This window comes from Eschscholzia californica, unplaced genomic scaffold (genome assembly GCF_041429995.1).
Source record: "Eschscholzia californica isolate CP2 unplaced genomic scaffold, dmEscCali1.0.p SCAF_3, whole genome shotgun sequence".
NCBI classification, from domain to species: domain Eukaryota; kingdom Viridiplantae; phylum Streptophyta; class Magnoliopsida; order Ranunculales; family Papaveraceae; genus Eschscholzia; species Eschscholzia californica.
The window spans coordinates 6,631,079-6,655,564 of record NW_028238420.1 but is presented as its reverse complement, the minus strand read 5'-3'; the positions used below and the strand labels follow the sequence as shown (position 1 = coordinate 6,655,564).

Below are 24,486 nucleotides of genomic sequence, written 5' to 3'. Positions count from 1 at the left end.
GGTTCAACCGAGAGCTGCTGTCCTTCCTCTCGGTTCACACCGAGAGCTCCTTCCTCCACTACTCGGATTCAACCGAGTTGTTGCTTCATCATCCTCGGCTTCATCCGAGTCGATTATCCAAAGGTACGTACTTCTTCACATGGTATCAGAGCCTAAAGAATTCAAATTTTTTTTTGAAAGATGACTACCGCCGAATCTTCGGAAATCTCTCAAGTTAATCCTAGCACCAATAGTGGGCCGTTTGATGTTCACCACTCGGATTCTCCTACTACTATTCTCATCACACCGCTTCTAACCGGTGACAATTACTCCTCATGGTCACGAGGAATGACTAAGGCCTTAAGGGCTAAAGCTAAACTTGGTTTCGTTGATGGAAGCATTGAAAAACCCACCGATCCAAAAGAATTAGAATTATGGGGACGATGTAACGATCTCGTCTCTAGTTGGCTCATCAATTCCGTTGATCCACCTCTTCGTGATTCAATCTTATATGATGAATCGGCTTTTGATATATGGCACAATCTATATGATCGCTTTCACCAAAGCAATGCTCCCAAAATATTCCAATTGAAGAGAGCTATTTCTTGTCTCAAACAAGATAATTTCGATGTTTCCACATACTTTACTAAACTCAAGGCTCTTCAAGATGAACTCAACTCTTTGCTAATTACCGAGCCTTGTACATGTGGTCATGGTAGATCCTTGATTGATCGAACAAATCAAGATAGAGCTATGGAGTTTCTCCAAGGTCTTAATGACCGATTCTCCTCAATTCGGAGTCAAATTTTGTTGATTGAACCATTCCCTTCTATTCTTCGAATTCACTCTCTTGTTAAACAAGAAGAGGTTCAACAAAACATTGTTTCTCCTATGAATATAGATAACAATGCTGCTGCCCTAGCCGTTGGTTCCAATGAATATAACCAAAATCGGTCCTATGGTTCCGATAAACAAAGACCAAAACGACAACGACCGTTTTGTGATCATTGTAAACTCCATGGCCATGATAGTTCCACATGCTACAAACTCCATGGTTATCCACCAAACTATGGTCAACGTGGAAGACCACGTTCTCGGCAAGATGCCGCCACCAATTCGGTCACACATCAAACCGATGTGGGGGTGCCTACAGCAACATCCCTAACTCCGGAGCAATATCAATCGGTTTTGGCTTTGTTGGATCAACACAAACAGCCCACATCCTCTCTCCGTCTCAACAAGGATCCACTTGTCAACCTCACCGGTAAGTATACTTCTTCTTCTCACCCTCCTTGGGTTATTGATTCCGGTGCCGCTAAGCATATATGTTCGGTTTTATCCCGTTTTTCTTCCTATTCCCTTGCTCCTCCGGATCTATTTGTTAGATTACCCGATGGATCAAGAGTTAAAGTCCACCATATTGGTTCGGTTTATTTTTCCAATAATTTTTATTTACAAGATGTGCTTCATATTCCATCTTTTCAATTTAATCTCATATCTATATCTCAAATTTCTAAATCTCTTCGTTGTACCGTCTTATTTGACAATGACTTATGTCTTTTCCAGGACCGAACAACGAAGATGGAGATTGGGCATGGTAGTCTTCATGACGACCTTTACTTCCTTCGCACGGAGCGTCAAATTTTTTCCGTTTCAAACTTAGTCAAAGATAAATCTAGTCATGAGTCTTTTTCTTTATGGCATTGCCGTTTAGGCCATCCTTCCTTTTCTCGTTTTCAATTTTTTAATTCAAGACTTCCATGTATGAATTTTAAATTTTTATCTAATAAAGTGCCGTGCGATGTTTGCCCACTTTCTAAGCAATGTCGATTGCCTTTTCCTACTAGCACCACTTCTTCCACTCATATATTTGAGTTGGTTCATGCCGATATATGGGGCCCCTTTCCGGTTCCCTCCACCTCCGGGTGTCGTTATTTTTTGACCCTTGTTGACGATTTTTCTCGTTGTACTTGGATATTTCTCCTAAACTCTAAATCGGATTCTAACATCCAAATTAGGAACTTCTCTAATTATGTTCAAACACAATTTGAGTGTGTAATAAAAACAATTCGATCGGACAATGGTTCCGAGTTCATGAATCATTCTCTTCAAAGTTGGTTTCTTGAGAAAGGGATTATCCATCAACGAAGTTGTACTTATACCCCCCAACAAAACGGCGTTGTTGAGCGAAAACATCGACATATTCTTGAGGTCGCTAGATCTCTACGACTTCAAGCTCATCTCCCTCTTTCCTTTTGGGGAGAATGCGTTCTAACCGCCGTCTATCTCATTAATAAACTACCCACACCAATCCTTGATGGGAAATCCCCTCATGAAATTCTCATGGGTACTCCTCCGAATCTTTCACACCTACGTGTATTCGGATGTCTTTGTTATGCCCGAATTCCTTTGGTCAAAACTAAGATGGATGCTCGTTCTTCCGCCGGCATCTTCCTTGGTTATCCGAACGGACAAAAGGGTTATCGCATCTATGATATCTCCACCCGTCGTATTTTTACCTCACGCGATGTGACGTTTATTGAAAACCGATTTCCGATGTCATCCACACCGATGGAACAACCCTCTCTCTCGCGTCCGGAACCCTTCATCGCTATCGACGACGACGACACGTTTGTCTTTCCGACAAACGATAGAATTCATTCCACTCCACCGGCGGACAGCAGCAGATTCACTGATGAATCTGCTGTTCCTGTCCCCGGGAGTCAGCAATCAGCGACAGGGGTGCCTTCAGACACCCCTGCTGACCCGACTTCAGGTCCACCTAACAGTGGACCGTCTAACCCATCAGGGGTGCCTCCAGGAATTCCTAATGAGGACCCGGGTACTGATGTGCCTGCAGACAGTTTATCAACACCACCGAGCAGTGTTTCTTCACTGCCGATTTCCCCATCCGACGTCCGAGTCTCCGACTCCGTCGTTGCCGATTCCGGCCGACCGGTTCGGTCCCGCCGCCCACCTAGTCATCTAGATGACTATGTATGTTCAAACACTGACATTGTTAAATATCCTCTTGAAAACTATTTTTCCATTAACTCGTTTTCAAACTCTCATCAACAATTTCTCTCCTCGGTTTTATCATCTACCGAACCAACCTCCTTCACTCAAGCAATGAAGTCCCCTCATTGGAAGGAGGCCATGGCCAAGGAAATTTCAGCCTTGGAAGAAAATAAAACATGGACAATCACTGTTTTACCACCCGGCAAAAAGCCTATCGGTTGCAAATGGGTGTATAAAATTAAATTCAATTCCGATGGATCTATTGAGCGATATAAAGCCCGTCTAGTAGCCAAAGGCTATACCCAAATCGAGGGATTAGACTATAATGACACTTTTGCTCCAGTTGCTAAATTAGTAACTGTTCGTGTCCTTCTCTCTCTTGCCGCCATTAAAGGGTGGACTCTCCATCAATTGGATGTCAATAACGCTTTTCTTCAAGGCGACCTTCATGAAGAAGTCTACATGAAATTACCCCCCGGTTTTTCATCTCAGGGGGAGTCTAAAGTATGTCGTCTCCATAAATCTCTCTATGGTCTCAAACAGGCCTCTCGACAATGGTTTTCAAAATTTTCCTCCGTTCTCATTGAACGTGGCTTTTCTCAGTCTAAAAGTGACTATTCTCTCTTTACTTTTAGATCTCACTCCACTCAAATCTATGTCCTCGTCTACGTAGACGACATAATCATCACGGGAAATAATGATCATGCTATTTCCCAGTTAAAAATATTTCTAAATAAAGCCTTTTCATTAAAGGATCTGGGCCGCCTACAATACTTCCTTGGTATCGAAGTATCTCGCTCATCACAAGGCATATTTCTATGTCAAAGGAAATATGCTCTTGATATTTTAAAAGATTCTGGCCTCACCGCTGCACGTCCTTCTGAGTTTCCCATGGAACAAAAATTACGTCTCAGTCCCACTGACGGTACACCTTTACCAGATCCGTCAGTTTACCGCCGTCTCATAGGCAGATTACTTTACTTAACAGTTACACGGCCGGATATCACCTTTGCCGTAAACAACCTCAGTCAGTTCATGCAAACACCTAGCCAAGTACACTTAGACGCAGCTCATCGCGTTCTACGATACTTGAAGGGTACTCTTGATAAAGGAGTCTTCTTATCAGCAGACAGCTCTCTCCATATTACAGGATACTGTGATTCAGATTGGGCTGGCTGCCCTTCAACCCGTAGATCTACTACTGGGTATTTCACAATGTTGGGATCCAGCCCCCTCTCCTGGAAATCAAAGAAGCAACCCACAGTTGCAAAATCTTCGGCAGAAGCAGAATATCGAGCTTTAGCCATCCTCACATGCGAATTACAATGGCTCAAGTATTTACTACTTGATTTTGGAATCAATCACTCTGACCCGATGACAGTTTACTGTGACAATCGGGCCGCTCTCCACATTGCTGATAACCCCGTCTTCCACGAACGTACAAAACACATTGAGATAGATTGCCACATCGTTCGTGAAAAGATTAAAGACAACGTCATTGCCACACGCTTCACCAGTACAGAAAATCAGTTAGCGGATATCTTCACAAAGCCACTTGGGGCAGAACCGTTCAAGAACATTATTGGCAAGTTAGGCGTTACTTCCATTCCCGCTCTAACTTGAGGGGGAGTGTTAGAGAGTCTACTCCACTCGGCTAAACCGAGTGGATTAGTCCATTGATTAGGAAAAGGTTTCCTACTATAATTAGGAATCCTAGTCCTAGTTTTATTAGGAATGTTGTAGTAATTAGTTTTTCTATTTCTATTTTCTATTTCTAAAACTTCTTCAATGTAAACCTATATAAAGAGATCAATACATAATGTAATAGTCATGTTATTGTGAATAAACAAAAGGTTTTACCTTAATCTCTCTCTCTCACAATTAACATATCATCTTCTTCTTCTCGGTTCTCACCGAAACTATCTCACTCCATCTCTCGGTCTCACCGGAGCTGCTGCTGCCTCCTCTCGGATTCAACCGAGTTCCGTGATTCTTCCACTCTCGGCTTCACCCGAGAATCACCCTCATACCTCTCGGGTTCAACCGAGAGCTGCTGTCCTTCCTCTCGGTTCACACCGAGAGCTCCTTCCTCCACTACTCGGATTCAACCGAGTTGTTGCTTCATCATCCTCGGCTTCATCCGAGTCGATTATCCAAAGGTACGTACTTCTTCACACTACAACCAATCAAGTTGAGAGAGAGAGAGAGAGAGAGAGAATTCATTTCTCATTTCTCGCTGAAACATGGCTCTGTTGTCACCTCTACTTCCCCTCCATTCATATCACCAACATAAACCTTTTCCCAACAGACTGAAACCCAATAAATTTCCCCATTCAATCTCTCTCCAAATATCTTCTCTATCTACTTTGAATTCAACTAAAACCCATTACAGAACTACACTAACTTCAACAGACCCCTTAAACCATCAATTCTCATTATCTCAAAGCATAAAGAAACTCTGTGAATCAGGAAACTTAACTGAAGCATTAAGTCTCTTACAAGAAGACTTCAAAAATGGTATCACTACCAACTTGGCAGAACTTGCTGATTCAATTAGTACTCTATTACAAGCTTGTGGGCAAAGAAAAGATATCGAAAAAGGTCGAAAAGTTCACAACTTGGTATCTCAATTGTCTCAATTCGACACTGATTTTGTAATTAATACCCGTATTATCACAATGTACTCAATGTGTGGGTTTCCATCAGATTCTCGTTTTGTGTTTGATAATTTACAGAAGAAGAATTTGTTTCAATGGAATGCTCTTATCAGTGGGTACACTAGAAATCAGCTTTGGGTTGATGCAATTTATGCTTTTTGTGATTTGCTTTTAATGTCTGATTTTAAGCCTGATAATTTCACTTTGCCTTGTGTTATTAAAGCTTGTTCTGGGATTTTGGATTTGGAATTAGGGCAGGTAGTTCATGGGTTGGCAATAAAGTTGAGTTTGTGTTCTGATTTGTTTGTGGGTAATGCTTTGATTTCCATGTATGGGAAATGTGGTGTTCCTGAAGATGCAGTTACAATGTTTGAGAAAATGCCTCAGAGGAATTTGATTTCATGGAATTCTATGATATGTGGGTTTTCAGAGTGTAATCTTGTCGAAGAGAGTTTTGATGCATTGAGGAAGATGTTGGTGTGCGAGGAAGGTTTGAGACCGGATGTTGCAACTCTTGTGACGATATTACCGATTTGTGCCGGGGAAAGAAATGTTGATATGGGGAAGGTGGTACATGGATTGGCCGTCAAATTAGCGTTGAGTCAAGATATAATGGTGAGCAATGCCTTGGTTGATATGTATGTTAAGTGTGGGTCAATGTCAGATGCTCAAATCCTATTCGATAAGAATGTGCAAAAGAATGTTGTTTCTTGGAATGTGATGATTGGGGGTTACTCGGGAGAAGGGGATATTATTGGGACATTTTATTTTCTACGTAAAATGCAAATGGAGGAGGAGAATACGAGGGCAAATGCAATAACTATCATTAATGTATTGCCTGCTTGTTCAGAGAATTCTCACCTATTGATCTTGAAGGAGCTTCATGGCTACGCATTTAGAAATGGATTTCAAAATGACGAAATGGTGGCTAATGGCTTTATTGCCGCGTATGCCAAATGTGGGTCATTGATATCTTCAAACCGACTCTTTGATGGTATGGAGACTAAGACAGTAAACTCTTGGAATGCACTTATCGGCGGTGAAGCACAAAATGGAGATCCGACATCTGCAATGGATTTATTTCTTCAAATGATATCCTCAGGAGTGGAGCCTGATTGGTTTAGCATTGGTAGCATACTTTTAGCTTGTTCCAATTTAAAATCACTTAGACAAGGTAAAGCGGTTCACGGTTTTATGATCAGAAATGGGTTCGAAATGGATATGTTCGTTAGTGTTTCGTTGCTTTCTTTCTATATTCAATGTGAAAAGCCATTAATCGCTAGGATGATTTTTGATAGAATGGAAGAAAAGACTAATGTTTCGTGGAACGCAATGATTTCTGGGTACTCACAGAATGGGCTTCCAGGAAATGCTATCGATCTCTTTCGCCATATGCAACTGGACAAAGTCAGAACGTCTGAGATAGCTGTTATGAGTGTATTGACAGCTTGTGCTCAATTAGCAGCGCTTTGTCTTGGAAAAGAAGTTCACTGTTTTGCTTTAAAACTAGACCTTACAGATGATTCGTTCGTCAATAGTTCGATTATAAACATGTATGCAAAATGTGGTTCAATTGAGAAATCTTGGAGGGTATTCGACAAGTTAAACGTGAAAGATGTGGTCTCGTGGACAGTTATGATCACAGGATATGGAATTCATGGGCATGGGAAAGAGGCTATAGAACTATTTGAAATGATGCGAACAGAAGGCTTAAAACCCGACAGATTTACCTTCATTGGTATTCTAATGGCATGTAACCATGCAGGATTCGTAAAAGAGGGTATGGAGTATTTCTCCAAAATGCAAAGTGAACACAAAATAGAACCGAACTTAGAGCATTACGCTTGCATGGTGGACATGCTGGGACGGGCTGGACATTTGGACCAGGCTGCCTGTCTTGTCGAGGAGATGCCAAATGAACCTGATGCTGGAATTTGGGGTTCATTGCTAAGTTCTTGTAGAATTCATGGAAATGTTAATCTAGGAGAAAAAGTTTCCAAGAAGTTGTTAGAGTTAGAACCCGATAAAGCCGAACACTATATCTTGATCTCAAATTTGTTTGCTGGATCAGGGAGATGGGATGATGTAAGAAGAGTTAGACGAATGATGAAAGAGATGGGCTTGGCAAAGGATGCTGGTTGTAGTTGGATTGAAGTGAGAGGAAAAGTTTATAACTTTATTGCAGGTAACTATACACTTCCTGAGTCTGAAGATGTACGTAAGAAGTGGAGATCGTTAGAGGAGAAAATACGTGAAATTGGATATGTATCTGACACAAGTTCGGTTCTTCATGATTTGGATGAAGGGGAGAAAGAAGAGCTATTACGCGGGCATAGTGAGAAGCTTGCAATTACATTTGGGCTCTTGCAGATGACCAAAGGTGAAACTATTCGAGTTTGTAAGAACCTTCGTATTTGTTGTGATTGTCATAATGCCATCAAGTTGGTTTCTAAGGTGGTTCAGAGAGATATCATTGTTAGAGATAATAAACGATTCCACCATTTCCAAAATGGGTTCTGTTCATGTGGAGATTATTGGTAGGTGGGGAAGAAACAACGTCTTCTCTTCTACGATCAAGGCCACAATGTTATGGGGACACCAGGTCTTCTCTTCTAGGAATCATGGTCAACATTAAGTGTATGCCGAAGCTTTAATACTGGAAACAGATGTTAGATAAGCCTAATCCCTTAGTGAGGGCCGGCTAGCAGTGCAGTTGAAGGAGTTAGTTTGTAAGACTTTCTTTAAATGTTGTTGTATTCTTATCAACTAGTTATATGTAAAGGTTTGTTCATAGTTAGTTAGTTACTGATACACACTCAAAATCTTTGCAGAAACATGAGATTATAACTGCTATCGGGAGTGATAACCCAAAATAGAATAAACACAAATTCATCGAGCAAGTTTCGTGTTGATTTGAAGATTCTGTTCTGTGATTAGCTGTTTTGCAGGTAGCATCTTCTCGATGTTACCTGGTACGCGGATAGCTCCAGTACGTAGTACAGGTAACGATACGCGGTACGCTACCATGTGAGTATCGGGTACGCTAGGGGGTATCTTTCTTCGGTATGCCATTTTCAATTGCAGTACGTTGTGGACTATTTCCTAGACAATATATACTCTTATGATGTATTTGTAATAGATACACCTACTCCCAGACATCCTATTTCCATAAAACTTACAATAAAACAAGTTAATTAAAAAGCTCTTGTTGTTAACTTAGTTCATTTTATAGATTTTTACAAAGACTTTGAATTAAGACTAAAAATTCTGGTATGCTAATTTTGGAGTACTAGATCACGAACTCACCCAAAAAGAGTGTGGGGAATCGGGTTCGCAGTACGCAAGGGGGAGGAGAGCATTTGGTAACATTGCTTCTACTTTTCTCAAAGCACTAGACCTTCACAACTTCCGACTTGAGCAAGATTAGCTGTTGAAATATCTATACCATTGTGTCTTGCTCGTAAATTTCATTATTAAGAGTAAGTTTTGTTCTTGCTCATAAACAAAAGTTGCAACCAGACAAACCCCACATCCCAGCCCCTAGGTTCCTTTGGACTCTTTAATTGCCCAAGGTCAGATTAGATAGGAGATAAGATTTCCAGGCTATTCGTACCACCCCTATCTATTTACATATAAAACCCGTGTTCCACTTGTCTATTTGTAATTGGTTAAGGTACTTATAAATAGTGTGTAGAAAAAGCCAGTGTATAATACTCAAGAAATTCAACTGAAGTCGATTTGAAGTGGTCAAGCGGTTTTATGTGGATGATATGATAAGTTTTTTTTTTTTTATTTGCAGTAGGTGTAGGTGTGAAACCTCTTGACAAGCTTATGCTTTAGACGCGGCTTTTCGTGTATGATGACCATTGAGGAAGGTTAGTATGTATGTCTTTGACTTTAATTTTTAAAGCCGGAAATACAATTTCAAAATAAGACTTCCAGTAAATATTAATTATTTAGAGCAACCCATCATAAGTAAACTGCCTAAGTACACTACATGGTACCAAATCAGAATTAATTAATTTTTCCATAAGAAGTATTCATGTCAAGTATTCTAACTGTTGCTGGACATGTAGATGCATGTGCATCCCTTGTCAACTTACTATTAGCAATTTTATAGGGTAATTGAGAAATGAGAAGCGGAGAACCTACTTTCTTTTGTGAAAAATCGCATCGTTTCTTTATAATTATATTACTATTATACTATTATATTAGGTTGTTGTCCTATAAAGCCTGCCTAGTGGGGAAAGATTAGTTAAACCTTTGTTTTCAAGGATTTTTTTGCATGTTTGCAGATTTGGTATCACTCTGTTCATGTAACGTTTGCTAGTTTTGTAGTTATTATATCAACAAATATGAATACTTCCTCTAGTCCTGTTGTATCAGTTGGCAATGGTTCTGAAGCCACCATTCATCATCCTTCCACTACATTCCTTATGTTGACATCAAACTATTTTCAAGTAGTCATTGAATGGTGTTATAATTTGTTTGGTGATCAAGAAGTAACGAATGATCAAACAGTTGATCAACTAACAAATGATTCTCCATCTCTTGGAATAAAGATCGACAATATAGAAGATGCTGCTGATGTTGCTGCTGGTGTTGGTGTTGTTGCTGATGTTGCTGCTGGTGTTGTTGCTGCTGCTGCTCTTACGGTTTCTACTGATTCTGAGACCAAACAGGATCTTGGGATTATCAGGGAAAGTCGACAGCCATTTGAACCCCCGTTTTGTGAGCTTGGGCTGGGAAAATTAACATTTGGAGTCTTGTCTCCAACAACGGCTGTTCTCTTTGCACTTTATACGTGGAAATATCCCGATTTGCCTGTCCACCTACCTGTATTTGGACTTTGCTTCGGCACTGTTTTTCTTTTGAATGGGCATGCCCTAGCCTATATATACCCAGGATTTGCAAGGACGTCTGAGGAGCTCGGTGTTATTGCAGTTTTCTCGGCATTCTTCGAGTTGCTGGCTCAAATGCTATCACCAGAATTAGTTTGGGTTCCAAGGGCGTGTATTCTCTTAGTTGCAACACCATTAATAGTCCTTCGTCTCCCTCCCCATAAGTGTGCATTCCTGTAGCAACTGTGAGTGAGCGAGGATGGGGATAATCTAGCTTTTCACAAGGAGTAATTTGTTTCACGGCAGATTAGGTGGAGCTTATACACCTAGTGACCGGCCAATAAAAGATATAGGCTAACCTATACATATTAGCATCTGCTTGCAAGATATACCGATATCCACGTCGACATTGTGTGCGTGTGTGTAGTGTGTGCGTGCGTGTGAAAATTCTCTTTTGTTGCAAGATGCTGTTAGAGTTTAAAACTTAATTTAAGTTTGTATATTTGTAAGATGTTTGTAATCAAAAGTTGTATGTGAAGGAATTCAATTCAGTAGTTATGTACATTATGTATGCATGAAATATTGTATTTAATCCTACCATGTACAATCCATTGAATCATGAAAAGTTGAAGATTTCGACATTATGATCATAAATTGCGAAAATAAGACCATCTTGAACACATTGTCTTTGAAGATTGATCCAAGTTGGGAAGAAGAATTTTATGTAACATATTATTTTTCTTGTAGTTTGCTTTTATAGTCAGTCTATTGTGTTTATCTTTCGATGTGCAGAAGGGCCGTGATTGACAATTACAGAGAGCGACAAAAAATGGATAGGAACGCTTCAAACAATTAGAAATACATGTCTAGCTCGAAACAAAGTCAACTACTCAGATTCAAATAAAAAGAATTAGAAATAGTTAATTTGCCTCTTCTCGTTTGTTGAAGAGCATGAATCCTCATAAATAAAATGGAAGCATGCAAGTTGACGATAATATTTGTTTACCAAGTCATGAGATTATACTTAGCAAATCTGGCATTCATTATATCTCAAACTTGCCCTCTTTACATTTTGCAGATTGAATTTTTTTCTTGCCAGTCATTTCATTATGTTGACTTAACAAACTTAAATCAGTCATTATACTAAATGCACCAATCGTCATAGAAGGGCCGATGGTAAGCATAGACCAATGAATTGCTTCATGTCTTTCGGCACACTCCAATTCCAAATTGATTAGTACAGTGGCTGTCTATTCCAAATTATGTCTTTTGCCCTACTCCAATGGCTCTCAAATTTGAACTAGACTTAATGTTATTCGAGAAGGAAGGATCTTTTGTTCATAAGAACGTAAGCACGTAAATATCATATTTGTTTGTTCAACCTACTTCCTCGATATCTTATTAACAGTAGCGAAACCCAAATCTTGAACAACTTTGAATAGTTTGAAAGTTTGTTTTTCGTATGTTTGCAAATTAGATATCAAAGAAATCATGTCAAGGTAGCAAGCTGGTAGTTTTCTTGTTTCAATTGGTAATGAACTAGAATCCTTCTCGTATCAGTGAGAATGATGAGACCGTGATGTTGGATCCCACTGTGAATGATGAGATTGCTTTGATTAATCTCGCTCCTGCTTTTCTCGGCGTGGGAAAAAATTTGGAAGGAGCTCGGAAACCTCTCTGGCGCTCAAGACACTCAGAATGTCCTTGCAGTTAAAAGAAATGACTATTGAGTAAACATTTGGAGACTGCTTTGAGACGATTTAATCACCTTTTATGTCTTTCTGGATCCCGTTGTTAATGATGAGACCGTGATGTTGGATCCCACTTTGAATGATGAGATTGCTTTAATTAATCTCGTTCCTACTCCTCTCGACCTGGGGGAAAAACTTGCAAAGAGCTCGGAAACCTCTCCGACACTTAGGTTGCCCTTCCAGTTAAAAGAACTGAATATTGAGTAAACATTTGGAGACTGCTTTGAGATGATTTGATCACCTTTTATAGGTTCTTGTGACCGACTGCGAGGAGGCGAAGGGATTGAGGAGGTTGAGATCCGCCGTGTTGGATTGAGACTACTACTTCGCAGTCAGAAGATATTAGGGCTTCCTCTTGGAGTTATCATGAATCTTTAGATGTTTAGAAGTTACCTTGTTCAAAGATTCTCGATAAATTGTGATCTCGAGTTAATAGATTCTTTAGGAGATGTTTCCTCCTTAGAAGACTCTTGAACCCCAAGTTAATTAAATACTTAAAATCCTCAATGCCGACTGTGATCTTTGATTAGATTTGAGATTAAGTCGGTAAGCATTAGGCACGCGTCTACCCCTATGTTTCGCGATTGAGGTATCGACCCCGCTGACATGGACCCTCCTAGTCTTCTCGTAAATCTCAGGGCAAACCTGGTTGTGTTTGAGTCGGGGCAGGGATTAAGACGCCTAGACAATCGTAGTGACCCCCAGTTCTAGGCTTGAGTGGCAGACCTCCTTCAGATTCAACCTCTCTTGTTGACTTGACGCGGGTTTATCTGTTGGGCTTTTGGTCTTTTCTTGACTTATTGACCTTAGTCAAGAAAATACCATTTTTTGGATCATCACGAGTCCCGCCACTCCTTAGTCGAAAGTAGAGAAACTAAAGAGTAGGAGAACTTACAAATCTTTCCTATGATTTTCTTGTATGTGAGATGATGCATAATTATGATGATGAATGAGTAATTTAAGTGAATAGATCTTTAAGGCTTCGAACATACCTGAAGCAAAGCTGTGCGCGAATCCCGATCATTCTTCATGTAATTTGGATATTTTGTGGAATACTGCTTACTATTGTTTCTTCAAGGGTGCTTTCCAGAGCTTGCTTTTGTCGATCTTACTTTTGTCGTACTTACTTTTTTCGAGCTTACATTATTCACAGCGGGTTTTTAGATGTAACCCCCAAATTTTGGGTTTTGAAACTAACCTTCCACAAGAATTATCGGCTAATTCTGTTTTAACCCCCAATTAATGACCAACTGATCATTTTGGCCCCTCAATGTTTTCGAGTCCGTTTGGACCCCCAATTGTGTCTGGCAATTCATTTTGGACTTTCCAATTTTTCCCTTCTGTCAGTTTTGTAAATTTTCTTTTCCTTACATTGTGTTTCCTCGTTTATTTCTTCTTCTCCTTCAGGTAAACTCTTTTCTTTTTTACTTCTCTCTGAGCTTTCACCACCACCAACATCTTCAACCAGATACTTTTTTTTTTTTATCTATAACGACCCCCAATAAATTTTCACCCTAGATAAAAATATATAAATAAGTAGACCCTTAAATTGTAAGATATTTATTTACTGTTTCTTACAAGCTGATTAGGTGCAACAAAATGAGATCTCTGGTTTCTATCACGACTAAAAATTGATTTTGATATTTCTTCGCTGCATTAGGCACAACAATCTACAAGTCCTTTGATTTTCTTCAGTAGTTTTGGTGGTGGGGCATCCGTCTACAAGTTCTTTCTAAAGAGAGAAAGTAAACCTTGTAAAAGGACTAGTTTGACCAATATTAAAATGTTTAAATTACCTTTACTTTCTTCTATATCATCACTTCAATCGATATTTCGAGAACTTTTTTAACTAAAAAAACGATTTTAGGGGTTTAGAAGAAAAGTGAGATTTTGAATGTTTACCCGGCTGGATCTCAGGAATTTGAATCTTATAGTAACATTAATCAATATAAGAGCTTTAATCCTCACAATTCTACATTTGGGTGTTTTTATGCTGTAACAAAAATAAAAATTAGATCTTAATGGCTTCATTACGCAATAGGATTTATTAAATCTCCTACCAAAAAGGATTTAGATGAACAAAGCATCAATGAGTATAAACCAATATTACTGCTAGCTAGAACTATAATTTTTTGTCATGGAAAGAGGAGGTGACTTTTGGGCAAATCGAGGATTTTATTTGAAGGTTAATGATGCTTCCATGTAGAGAAGTAAGAAACTAGAATTTGCACCTCTTCTAGTTATTAGATATGACTTTTTTTTTACAAATAGGAGATGGGGAAATGATGATGATGGAAGATGAGTTAGAGATGAAGATGGGGGTATCAGTGAAAGATATTGACGAGAGAAAACAATCTAGTCGGTTGAAGATGATGCCAGTATTGGAGGTGGTGGTGACAGTTGGGAGAGAAATAAAGTTGAGAAAAAAATTAGGTGGAGGATAAAATGAAATAAAAGTGAAAAAACTAGAAAAATAAAATAAAATTTACAGAAATACCACAAGGGCGAAATCGGTAATTTCAAAAAATATTGGGGGCCAAAATGAACTCCAGGACACAATTGGGGGCCAAAAAGGAAACTTCGACACAATTGGCGGCTAAAAGGCCAGTTGGTCACAAATTGGGGGCTAAAAGTAATTGACCGCGGGTGACATAACCCGAAACCCTAGCCCGAAGTCTTAGACATCGCTAAGCCCTACCCTAAGTCCTAACAGTTAACCCCAGCAAAACCCTTGGCGCCGTTTCTCTTCAGCATGTCACTCACTCCGCTTCGACTCCATGAATCACCATTAAACCTCGGCAACCAACACCTCCAGGTTCCTCTCTCTCTCTCTCTCTCTCTCTCTCTCTCTCTAGATTTTTTCATCTCTTTCTTCTAAATCGCACTGGGAAACTGGAGTACACTCCCATCGTCCAATCGTTGATGCATTAAATTTCTCTCAAGTTCATTTTTTTATCGAACAGGAAAAACCCTAAATATAATCCGAAGCTAGGTTACAATATCAAATGGAGGGGTTGAAAGTTTCCGATGCAAATTTGATGGTTTATATACATCCTTCCAGAGCCAATAAGGTCCGTGAAGCAATCCTTCGTGAGCTCAGCTCCCTGCTCTTCAAGTACTCTCTCTCTCTCTCTCTCTCCCTGCTCTTCAAGTTATCTTCGTAGATTCACAATCATGATTCATGATAAGGTATTTCCTTTTCTGATTTTGCAGGTTTAATGAAATATTTGATGGTGCTGTCTTGGCTTACGATGTGGCTATTCCGAACAAAAATGCTAAGATCCTTTCTGGAGTTCATCCATTTTTTGGTGTAAATCTAAAAGCTAAATTGTTGCTTTTTTCTCCAAAACCAGACATGCTCTTAGGTAATTATTCTACTGCCTAATGAAGTTATTTCTAATGTTGCTTTTTTGATAAGTTTCTTCTTTACTTGATTGAATATTTTCTAATGTTGTGAATTCAGAGGGGAAGGTGGTGAAACTTGAAAAAGAATCAATACATATTATTGTCCTTGCCTTTTCTTCTGCTGCTATCATGGAGGAAGATATTCGGGAAGACTTCAAGTACAAAATCGTGAGGACTTCTTGCAACTTCTGCCCATTTCAGAGTTTATATTCTTTTGAAAATGGTTTCTCTACTATATCAGCAGTTGTATATGAAAACTCCGAATTTGTAGTGCTCTTATGTCCCGCCTATTGTTTTTCAGAAACACGGGGAGGAAGTATTTGCTAGTAAATCTCATAAGCGACATGTGATCAAAGTTGGGAGCACAGTTCGTTTCATAGTTAAGAGGTAATAAAATATTTATGCTCTTCAAAAACTTTGTTAGTTTTGCTAATTGGAGGGGTCTTATACCTCTTTGAATAGTATAATATTTAACTTGTTGTGGTAAGTTCTATTTACTGAAATATCCCACTTTGCCATATGAGAGATAATTGAAGGGGTATTTAGGTCAAATGTTCCCGACGGCCAGCGCCCCCCCTCCCGACTCAGGGCAAGAGGTCCGTTGAGTGAATCGTTCTTTGCCGGTTTCCTGCCGGGTCTTCGGCTGTTTTCGGTGTATTGGTCGTTGCCAAAAAGGGCCATGTCCAGGCGGCTTCGGTGCCATCCCAGCTATGCTATTGTAACCTGGATTGACTCTTTGCAGTAGACACCAGTTGTGCTCATATGAGACTTGAACGGCAAATGAGAGTCATTTCATCTGCCTAAATATAGTTAAGATAGAGCAGTAATGTATTGATTGGAACGACTGTGATTCTCCCTCGTATTTTTTAAATATTATGTATGTATCTACCTGATTGATACGAGTCTTATTCTTCTTGTAGCTTGGATGAGGAAATACTACACATTTCAGGATCTCTTTTGCCATCCAAAACTGGAGAAATTGAGTGGTTAGATAAACATACAGACGAAGTCTCACATCTCGAAAGGTTTGAACCTTTTTCTCTTGTTACCCGTCAAAATGAGTTTAAATTTTCCAATTCAAACTTTCTCTCAGATTTGGTGAAAATGTGGACATTGAAATTCCCTTGAACAATACACAAGTACCATCCTAATTTTGAATGGAAACATATGCAGGAGCGTAAAGAGAGAAAGAGAAACTGGAAAGGGAAAGACAGGTCATGATTTAGGAAAATCTGATGAGGGTGATAACAATCATCATCGTTCCAAGAAGTCGAAAAGACGAAGAACTGAAGAAGAGTCCTAAAGCTATAAAGTTTTGGTTTCTCTTTCCGAAACTTGATTATCACCTCGCTGTATGTGGAACGAAAAGATTTTTGTGTCTTGAAACTTTACCAAACCAATATAGGTTTTCTTAATCTAATTTGATCTAGAAAGCTACCATATGGTGAGATTCTTTATCTTGATGTTTTCCCAGACCGTTAAGAAATATTCAAATACAAAAAGAGTTAAGGCGATAATGATATAATCTTGATTTCATTATGTTTTGAAACTCCTCTTGTACAGCTATATCTTTCTACAGCGCTGGTGCCAGAACTAAAGTAAGATGGGACTGGTTCAGTCTTGGCCAAGGTAGTGGTTTCTAATTTGTAGTGAGGGCAGCTTACCATTTTTTTGTTGCTAAGCAGCTTACCATTTGGTCAGCCATCTCAGTTAGTTCGACAATGGTTGGTCTCTTTTTTTTATATATACATTTTGGGTTTTGTTATGCATCACTTGTCACCAACCACGCCACCACCATACCGCTGCTGTGAACCAGATCACCATCACCACCATGTACCAGGGCGCTATCCCCTTTCCTCTCTTTGGAACCTTCGTATCTCATCCGTGACAAAAAAAGTCCGCTGGTGCAGGAAACTAAGAATTGTTTTCAAAAAAAGTCCGCTGGTGCAGGAAACTAAGAATTGTTTTCTAGGGAGCCATACTACAAAGCTAATTTTTTATACTACGGTTTTCCTGTATTAATTTGTCGTTGGGAATATTTTAAGCGATTCGAGATTTACTATAATTATGTATAAAGATTAAAAGAGTTAATAATGAACTACTATAAAATCTCATTGGTTGCAATACCTTAGAGAGAGTTAATGTATGCCCACCAAATGTAAGTGCAGTTAACATCACGGCTGGTTCCATCAGGTACTATATCAACAACACATGGATCTAGAGATTGAATTCGGCTCTGTCAAAAGTGTACTCTTGTGGCAATTTGTATCACTGCATTTTCTCTGTAATGGTCTAATTTTCGTGATAAGTAGATGAGACTATTAGAGCTTGACCGTTCTTTTTAGTAGGTTTTTCCGAGATGACAATATTATTTCACCGCCAATTTATTAGAGCTTGGAGATTGAAGTCCTCTTCAAAGCATAATATCAATAAGAGAACTCGGATCAAATCGATACTTGTACTGTTGATAGGAACTAATTAAGCATTTAGCACAACCTTCGCGAGATGATCTTAAACGATATATGAGAAACAACCCTAGGTAGATTTAACCAAAAGAAGACCGTTACGAGCTACTAACAACTAACTCTTACCTTATCTAAGGAAGATTGATAATCAAGATGATATATTAACAGCCATAAACATATCTTATGGCATTTGTCGAACACCGCTGTAGCTCTATCTCCACCCCACTTAAAACATAAACTCTGAAGACTTCCTTCTATACATTTATGAGAGACAACTGTTTTAACTCCATATAAGATGGATTTTCCTTTCTTACATGAAGTAATTTAACAATAGTAAACAAACAATTGTAGCAGATGTATAAAATATAAAATGGATATCTCCTCCCCTTTCCCCTATACAAGATTAACAACTAGCTTAGGTATTTGATCTCTTCGACCCGTATACAAGTTACCGAGAAACCACTTTGAGCTACACGAAAAGATAGAACCGACAGTCTACAAACGGGTTCTCGGCTCCGACGGGGTGATGAGATTCGGCCTTTGTCAGAGCTCTACTTTCATTTGACCAGGAGGAGGTAAAGAACCTGAAATAAAAATGAGAAATTTAAAATTAACAATAGAAAAGTTGGCACATTTTGTTAGATGGTTTTACAGAAAATAGCAAGTAAAAAAGAATTACCACTTAATTCTTGATCAGTGATGGGAACATTTCCTTCGAAGCCCATCTGAATGACATTGTTCAGTTCATCCTCCCACACATTGGCCATCTGTAGATAATTCGTTAACAAGTTAAGCTACTTAATCAGAAAGTGGAGACTCGTCATGGTTAGACTCTACAGGTGCCGAATGTGTGGGACGATGAAGTGATCAATGAAATTGTGTATTACTACAAGTAAGAACCCCAAACGAGACCTTAACGAAATGTTTCAGCCCAAAGCAACCATCAAAGTGACAGCTCTATACAATTTATTCTATCTATTTGTCTCAAGAAGATAACGTCGAAGCATAAACTAAGAATGTAGAAATTCACCGACCATTCATGGAACACCAAGCCGCACACTAATTCGCAATTACCTGAGGATTAGACTCTTTGTAGCCAGCATTCATGGCCATTAACTGAGAATTCATGGTTCTCCGAAATGCATCTGCGGGGCTCCCCATGAAGGGAATACCAGATTGCATTAGGCCTGTTGGAGGTGGATGAAGCTGGGGATGAACGTTCATATACGGTGAAAACCCCATGGTAGATGATGAAGGACCATTTCGAGACTGAAGGATCTACAAAAACGATTTATTCTGATTAGTTTAAGAAGTTAAGGTAGGTGGAGATAGCAAAGATCTTTCGTGAATGAAGTATGATTTCGCTTACATCTTTTGCAAGGAGTCCTTCAATGTTTAGGTCAAGACGAGGATTAACAGATGCAAGCTTCATCGACAAAAACTGGAACAAGAGAAGAAGCAAAGTTACTATTTCTGTCCATAAAAATTGCTAGTGCCAACCAAACATAGGAACGCCAAATATCCCAAGATTCATTAACAAAGCAAAATTTTCATTTTTAATACGATAACATAGTAAGTGACGGCGTTCCTAATTTACTTGTTAAGTCGTTAAGCAATCACATAGTGCACCAACTAATTAACAACATGGGGAATTAGTCACTGTTAGAGAGATACTTAGTTATATAAACAAGACAAATTTCAAGACATTTGTTAACAAAACAGAAAATCTCAGAGCCTTCTGATTTGCAGTAGCATACCTCAACCTGCCGTTGCAATGACTGCACATAGTTAATGATCTCATCGAGCATGACTGCCTTACCCGTTACCTAATAAACCATAAACACATAAGAAAACTTTAGTTTCTTAGGAAAAATCCGGTTGAAGTTCAATCAGATTGGCATTAACAGAAGAATGAGCTGAAAGAGAGTACCTTACTGCAACCAGGTACGAGGTCTTGAAGATACTTCATCCTCTCACTGATCTTTTCTCGTCTCACCTATGATTCCGAGAGAGATCGAAGTTAACCCAAAGTTCTTTGAATCTCAAGAAAAAGCAAAGGAAACTATTATAGAAATATCTTACTCTCTCTGCAAGACTATGACTGTTTGTTGCCTGGCCCCTTCGAGCTCTAACATGGATGTAATCTTCTTTGGGAGGATCCGAAGCTTGAGAGTTATCTTTACCATGCTTATTACCTTTACCAGCGGAACTGGGATTTTGTTCATCCTTTTGTTTCAAGTCATTGTCGTCATTTGCAGTTTCTCCATTAGCTCCGTTAACTTGGTACGGTTCTGAATCCTGGATAAAAAGTTACTTCAGCATTTAAGGATCACTATAGAAATTTAAGAACAAACTCAAATTAGAAAAAAAAAAAAAAAAAAAACAGAATTACCATGGCTGCTCGACCACTCCTTTTTCTTTTCTTCGGGCCAAGACCCTTGGATGATGAAGGTTCCCTGCCAGACGGATCGTCTAGTCCACCACTGACACTAAGCTCAGCATCCTCTGATTCATTGCTAGAATTAGCAACTGGTTTTGATTCATCGGGTGTTCTCGCCAAGCTTACAAGTCTCACATCACTCTTCATTGGGCTTCCATTAGTAGCCCCCGGATCAACAGAAGCTGAAATGTCTTTATCAACTTCTACCATGTTCGCCTTATTCGTCTGAGATTGAGCGACCGATAGAGGATTCAACCCATTAAAGAGAACATCGGAAGTCCCTTGAATTGTTCCTCGACTCTTGGAGTAAGGATTTACAGATTCAGATATATTAATAGGATTCAGCATATCATTAAAACTTCCACCATTGAAGCATGAAAACCTCGCTGCTCGCTCAATAAAACCAGAATCGGGTGCAAACTGGGGTAAGCTTCGGTGGAGCATTTCGGTACCCGGCGGCAAGAAAACTCCTCTTTTCGGTACAATATTTGTCATTGGGTTCCAACCAGAAACCAGTTTGGGGACATCCCCATTATACATACTCAAATTTCTCGAACCAGGTTGCCCAAAAGGATTGGGGGAAAATGAGTCCACCATGGAAACAGAAGAACAAGCAGAAGAACCCATTATCAGATCCCTTTTCTCAACAATCATAGAATTATCATTAAGAGCAAAACCCAGAGATTGATTTCCAAGATTCTCACAACCAAACTGCCAATCTGATGGAATATTGGAGGAATGATAATTCAAATGATCCTCATTCCTTTTTTCCACCCCAAATTCTTCCTTATCACCCAAATCCATCTCCCTAACCACAACAACAACTATAAACACAGCAGTCTCTCCTAAAACTGTTTTGAGGGTTTCAAACTGCAGATTATAACCAGTGAAGCTCAGTGGTAGTAAACAAAGATCAAAATTAAATCAAAACCCACATTAAATGAACAAAAAACTAACATTATAAGCTTCAAGTATATACTTTAGTGACAAAAACAGCTCACTCTGATTGTGAAGATCTTCCCCAAAATGATGACTCTAGTCTATCACCAAACAAGACATTAATCAAACTGAAAAGAAATAAAAGGGGAACCCACTTAAAAAAAACATATGAGGTGGAAAACAATCAACAATATCAAACTAAAGTACCCTATTGACATGTATATATCAGAAGATCAAAATTAACCCCAAAAACACATAAAAAAGGGAAGTAAAAAAAGACAAGAAAAGATATTGATTTCAGGGATCAAATTAAAGAGAGGCTACTAGAGTAAAAACCCTAGTCAGAGAGTTCACATAGGTCTGAAACAGAGAAAGACCCCTGCTCTGACCTGACTGACCCATTCAAGTAAGGAAAAAGTAGAAAGAGAAAGATACCCACCTAAGCTAAGATTCCCCCTTCTACTTTTAGTAAACTGTCCTCCTCCACCATTAAAGCTTTTAAGTTTAGTGAGTGAATTTGGTCTTCTTTGTTCAAACTAGTTCAACAGTCAGATGAAAACTGCCCATTTTTCATGGTATTAATCAGAACCCATGAAAGAGAGAAGAGATGAAAAGTGGGTCTTTAGAGTCTAGAAATTGATGAAGAGAAGAAAATGACCAATGGGTTTAAGAGTAAAGGAAAGGGGAAGAAAGAGAGGATTGATGAAGAAGGAAAGGAAGAGCATTTATACCCACGCTTGCATCAGAAAGAGAGCCATTAAATGATTAACCACCGCCAATGCCCACTGTTAAAATACTACAGTACTTTTCTTTACTTTAGATGTCGTCGTCTCCTTCACAATTCTTGGGAAGTGAGTTTAAAACTCTTTCAGGATTTGTAAGCTCAAGAATCTTAACCTAAAGATTAATTAATTAAACAAATAAATCTATGGGGTGAAGAGAATTTGGACCTTGTTTATGTTAATATGTCACCTTTACACTTGATTTGTAGTAGTAAATATTTGTAGTACAATATAACAAAATAAAGGTGGCCCAACTTATTACGGATAACAACTGGAACAATGAGCTCTCCATGTCAATTTTGATGTTCCGACTCAAAATCTGATCAAGGTCATCCCAGTGAATAGCGAAGGTAAAGATCAATTCAAATGGAGGCTTACCAACTCGGGCAACTTCACGATTAAATCTATGTACCAAAATTTGATCACCAATAATATCACCCATACTCCTAATTCGCCTAACTGGAATTTCATCTGGTCTCTTCCAACTATTCTGCGTATCAAAATTTTCATTTGGAAAATCTGTAATAAAGCTCTTCAGGTGAGGGAGAGAATTGGAAAACACATTTGCAATAATATCACTTGCCCAAATTGCATGAATATTGAAACCATTGAGCATGGACTGTTACACTGTGGAATGACAAAAATTGTTTGGTTTAATTATAATATTATTTCTGAGAACATCACATCTATTTCAGATTGGATCTTCTCGTGACAAGACAATACCCATCAATGTTACACTAGTGATAATATCCACTTTGTGAACATTCTTTGGATTCTATGGAAAGTAAGGTGTGACCAATATTTCCAGCATGAGATTAATGATCTTAATAAAGTCATTAGAATGATCAAAACATTTCCAAAATCCAGCAAAAAACCAGAGGAAAATAAACAAAAATCCCATGGAAAATGGCAACCACCAACAAACCCCTTCATTAAAATTTGATGCATCCTTTGTTAATGTAACATCCAATACTGGAATTAGTTTAATCGCACATAATGCAGAATCTAAATTTATAGAAGCTCAAGTGCAAACCTCGAGGGCTAGAAATAGTGAAGAAAGTGAAGCTATGGCTATCTTATATGACATGGTATGGGCGAAAGAACAGAATTACAAATCAATAATTATAGAAAGCGACAACATGAATCTCATCAAGCATATCCATAATAAAAGGAATACGGTGCACTGGCAATTGCTGATCCACATTCGAAGAATTCGAGAAACCAGAAGAGAATTCGAGATAGTCCAATTCAAATACACCAGAAGAGAACTCAACTCGCAAGCCGACAAGTTAGCAAAATGGGCAAGAAAGAAGAATAGAAGCAAGAAATGAAATAGTGTTCCTTGTATGTTAGTTGATAAATGTTGCAATAACGTTTATTCTAATTAATGAAAGGAAAATTCAACAAAAAAAAGTAAAATAAAAAATAAAATGCAAATTATATTTCTTAAAAAAACACGATCACTGCCCACGTAATCAAATTTAGATTTTTTTGTCAACGAAAAAGAAGAAGAAAAGTTTAAGTCTCAGTATAGAAGTCCTTCTTTGAGATATGTTTACTCGTTTATTAATACAACAACATTATAATTACTATGTATCCGGCTAACATGTACTCTTATGACTACACAATTAGCATTAGATTTATAACACTTGAAATGCCATCTTTTAATCCTAATATTTACCTTTCATGGTTCAAAATTTACGCAAACTAATTTAACGATGATTTTCATGTGAGTTTCACGTACTTAATCACTCCTCAATATGCTTTCCTAGTATACTAAATATTAGTTGAGCAAATAATAAATAAATAGTCAATTATCTAATTAGAGGCAAAAGTCTTGAGTTTTCAAATTACCAAGGGTTATTTTCCAAATGGCCCTCAACTTTGTGACCAGCTTCTGTCTGGCCCTCTAGATTAGCAAAAATACTCATATGACTCTCTTTTTCCGTTATCTTTAACCGTCTGTTATTCTCACTCCTCCACCTCATTTCCTCTCTCTGCCAAGTCACCTGAAACGCCACATCATCATCTTCTCCGACAGGGTTCGCCGGTCGGCGACCTTCAAACATAAAATTTTTTTATTATTTGTTCTCTCTCCTATCTCTCTCTAATTTTTTTTCTCTCTCTCTAGAACAGATCTAGAGAGAGAGGTTGTTTGTTCGTGTAGATCACGAACATACCTGGTCTGTTCGTGTTCATCATGAACAGA

The 24,486-nt window shown here is 38.7% G+C and overlaps 3 protein-coding genes across 31 annotated transcripts; 2 read left to right on the top strand and 1 right to left on the bottom strand.

Moving 5' to 3' along the window:
• Nucleotides 1-5,123: 5,123 nt before the first annotated feature.
• On the top strand, nt 5,124-11,136 carry LOC147548031 (Pentatricopeptide repeat (PPR) superfamily protein). Of its 19 annotated transcripts, XM_086668796.1 has the most exons (5): nt 5,182-8,383; nt 8,486-8,656; nt 8,948-9,133; nt 9,454-9,529; nt 10,217-11,136. In XM_086668796.1, the coding sequence occupies exon 1, from the start codon at nt 5,241-5,243 to the stop codon at nt 8,193-8,195; it is 2,955 nt and encodes a 984-aa protein (XP_086524922.1). In that variant the 5' UTR covers nt 5,182-5,240; the 3' UTR covers nt 8,196-8,383; nt 8,486-8,656; nt 8,948-9,133; nt 9,454-9,529; nt 10,217-11,136. The 19 variants fall into 19 exon arrangements, with proteins under 19 accessions (XP_086524920.1, XP_086524919.1, XP_086524912.1 ...); XM_086668794.1 differs by lacking the exon at nt 8,948-9,133 and having other exon boundaries at nt 5,124-8,383; nt 10,041-11,136; XM_086668793.1 differs by lacking the exon at nt 8,948-9,133 and having other exon boundaries at nt 5,149-8,383; nt 8,486-8,681; nt 10,041-11,136.
• Nucleotides 11,137-14,925: 3,789 nt separating this feature from the next.
• LOC147548030 (DNA-directed RNA polymerase I subunit rpa43-like) lies at nt 14,926-17,190 on the top strand. The gene is made up of 7 exons (XM_086671550.1): nt 14,926-15,061; nt 15,210-15,361; nt 15,460-15,611; nt 15,710-15,819; nt 15,953-16,038; nt 16,572-16,676; nt 16,825-17,190. Exons 2-7 carry the CDS (start codon nt 15,252-15,254, stop codon nt 16,952-16,954), a joined length of 693 nt encoding a protein of 230 aa, XP_086527676.1. The 5' UTR covers nt 14,926-15,061; nt 15,210-15,251; the 3' UTR covers nt 16,955-17,190.
• A 1,087-nt stretch (nt 17,191-18,277) lies between these two features.
• LOC147548029 (transcription factor bHLH49-like) lies at nt 18,278-22,555 on the bottom strand. Of its 11 annotated transcripts, none has more exons than XM_086670194.1 (10): nt 21,935-22,555; nt 21,514-21,596; nt 20,509-21,426; nt 20,199-20,414; nt 20,047-20,112; nt 19,874-19,942; nt 19,486-19,557; nt 19,191-19,394; nt 18,796-18,883; nt 18,278-18,700 (listed from the first exon to the last, which is right to left on the bottom strand). In XM_086670194.1, the coding sequence occupies exons 3-10, from the start codon at nt 21,358-21,360 to the stop codon at nt 18,660-18,662; spliced, it is 1,608 nt and encodes a 535-aa protein (XP_086526320.1). In that variant the 5' UTR covers nt 21,361-21,426; nt 21,514-21,596; nt 21,935-22,555; the 3' UTR covers nt 18,278-18,659. The 11 variants fall into 11 exon arrangements, with proteins under 11 accessions (XP_086526320.1, XP_086526316.1, XP_086526315.1 ...); XM_086670190.1 differs by having other exon boundaries at nt 21,536-21,623; nt 21,935-22,482; XM_086670189.1 differs by having other exon boundaries at nt 21,514-21,623; nt 21,935-22,425.
• Between the last annotated feature and the right edge of the window lie 1,931 nt (nt 22,556-24,486).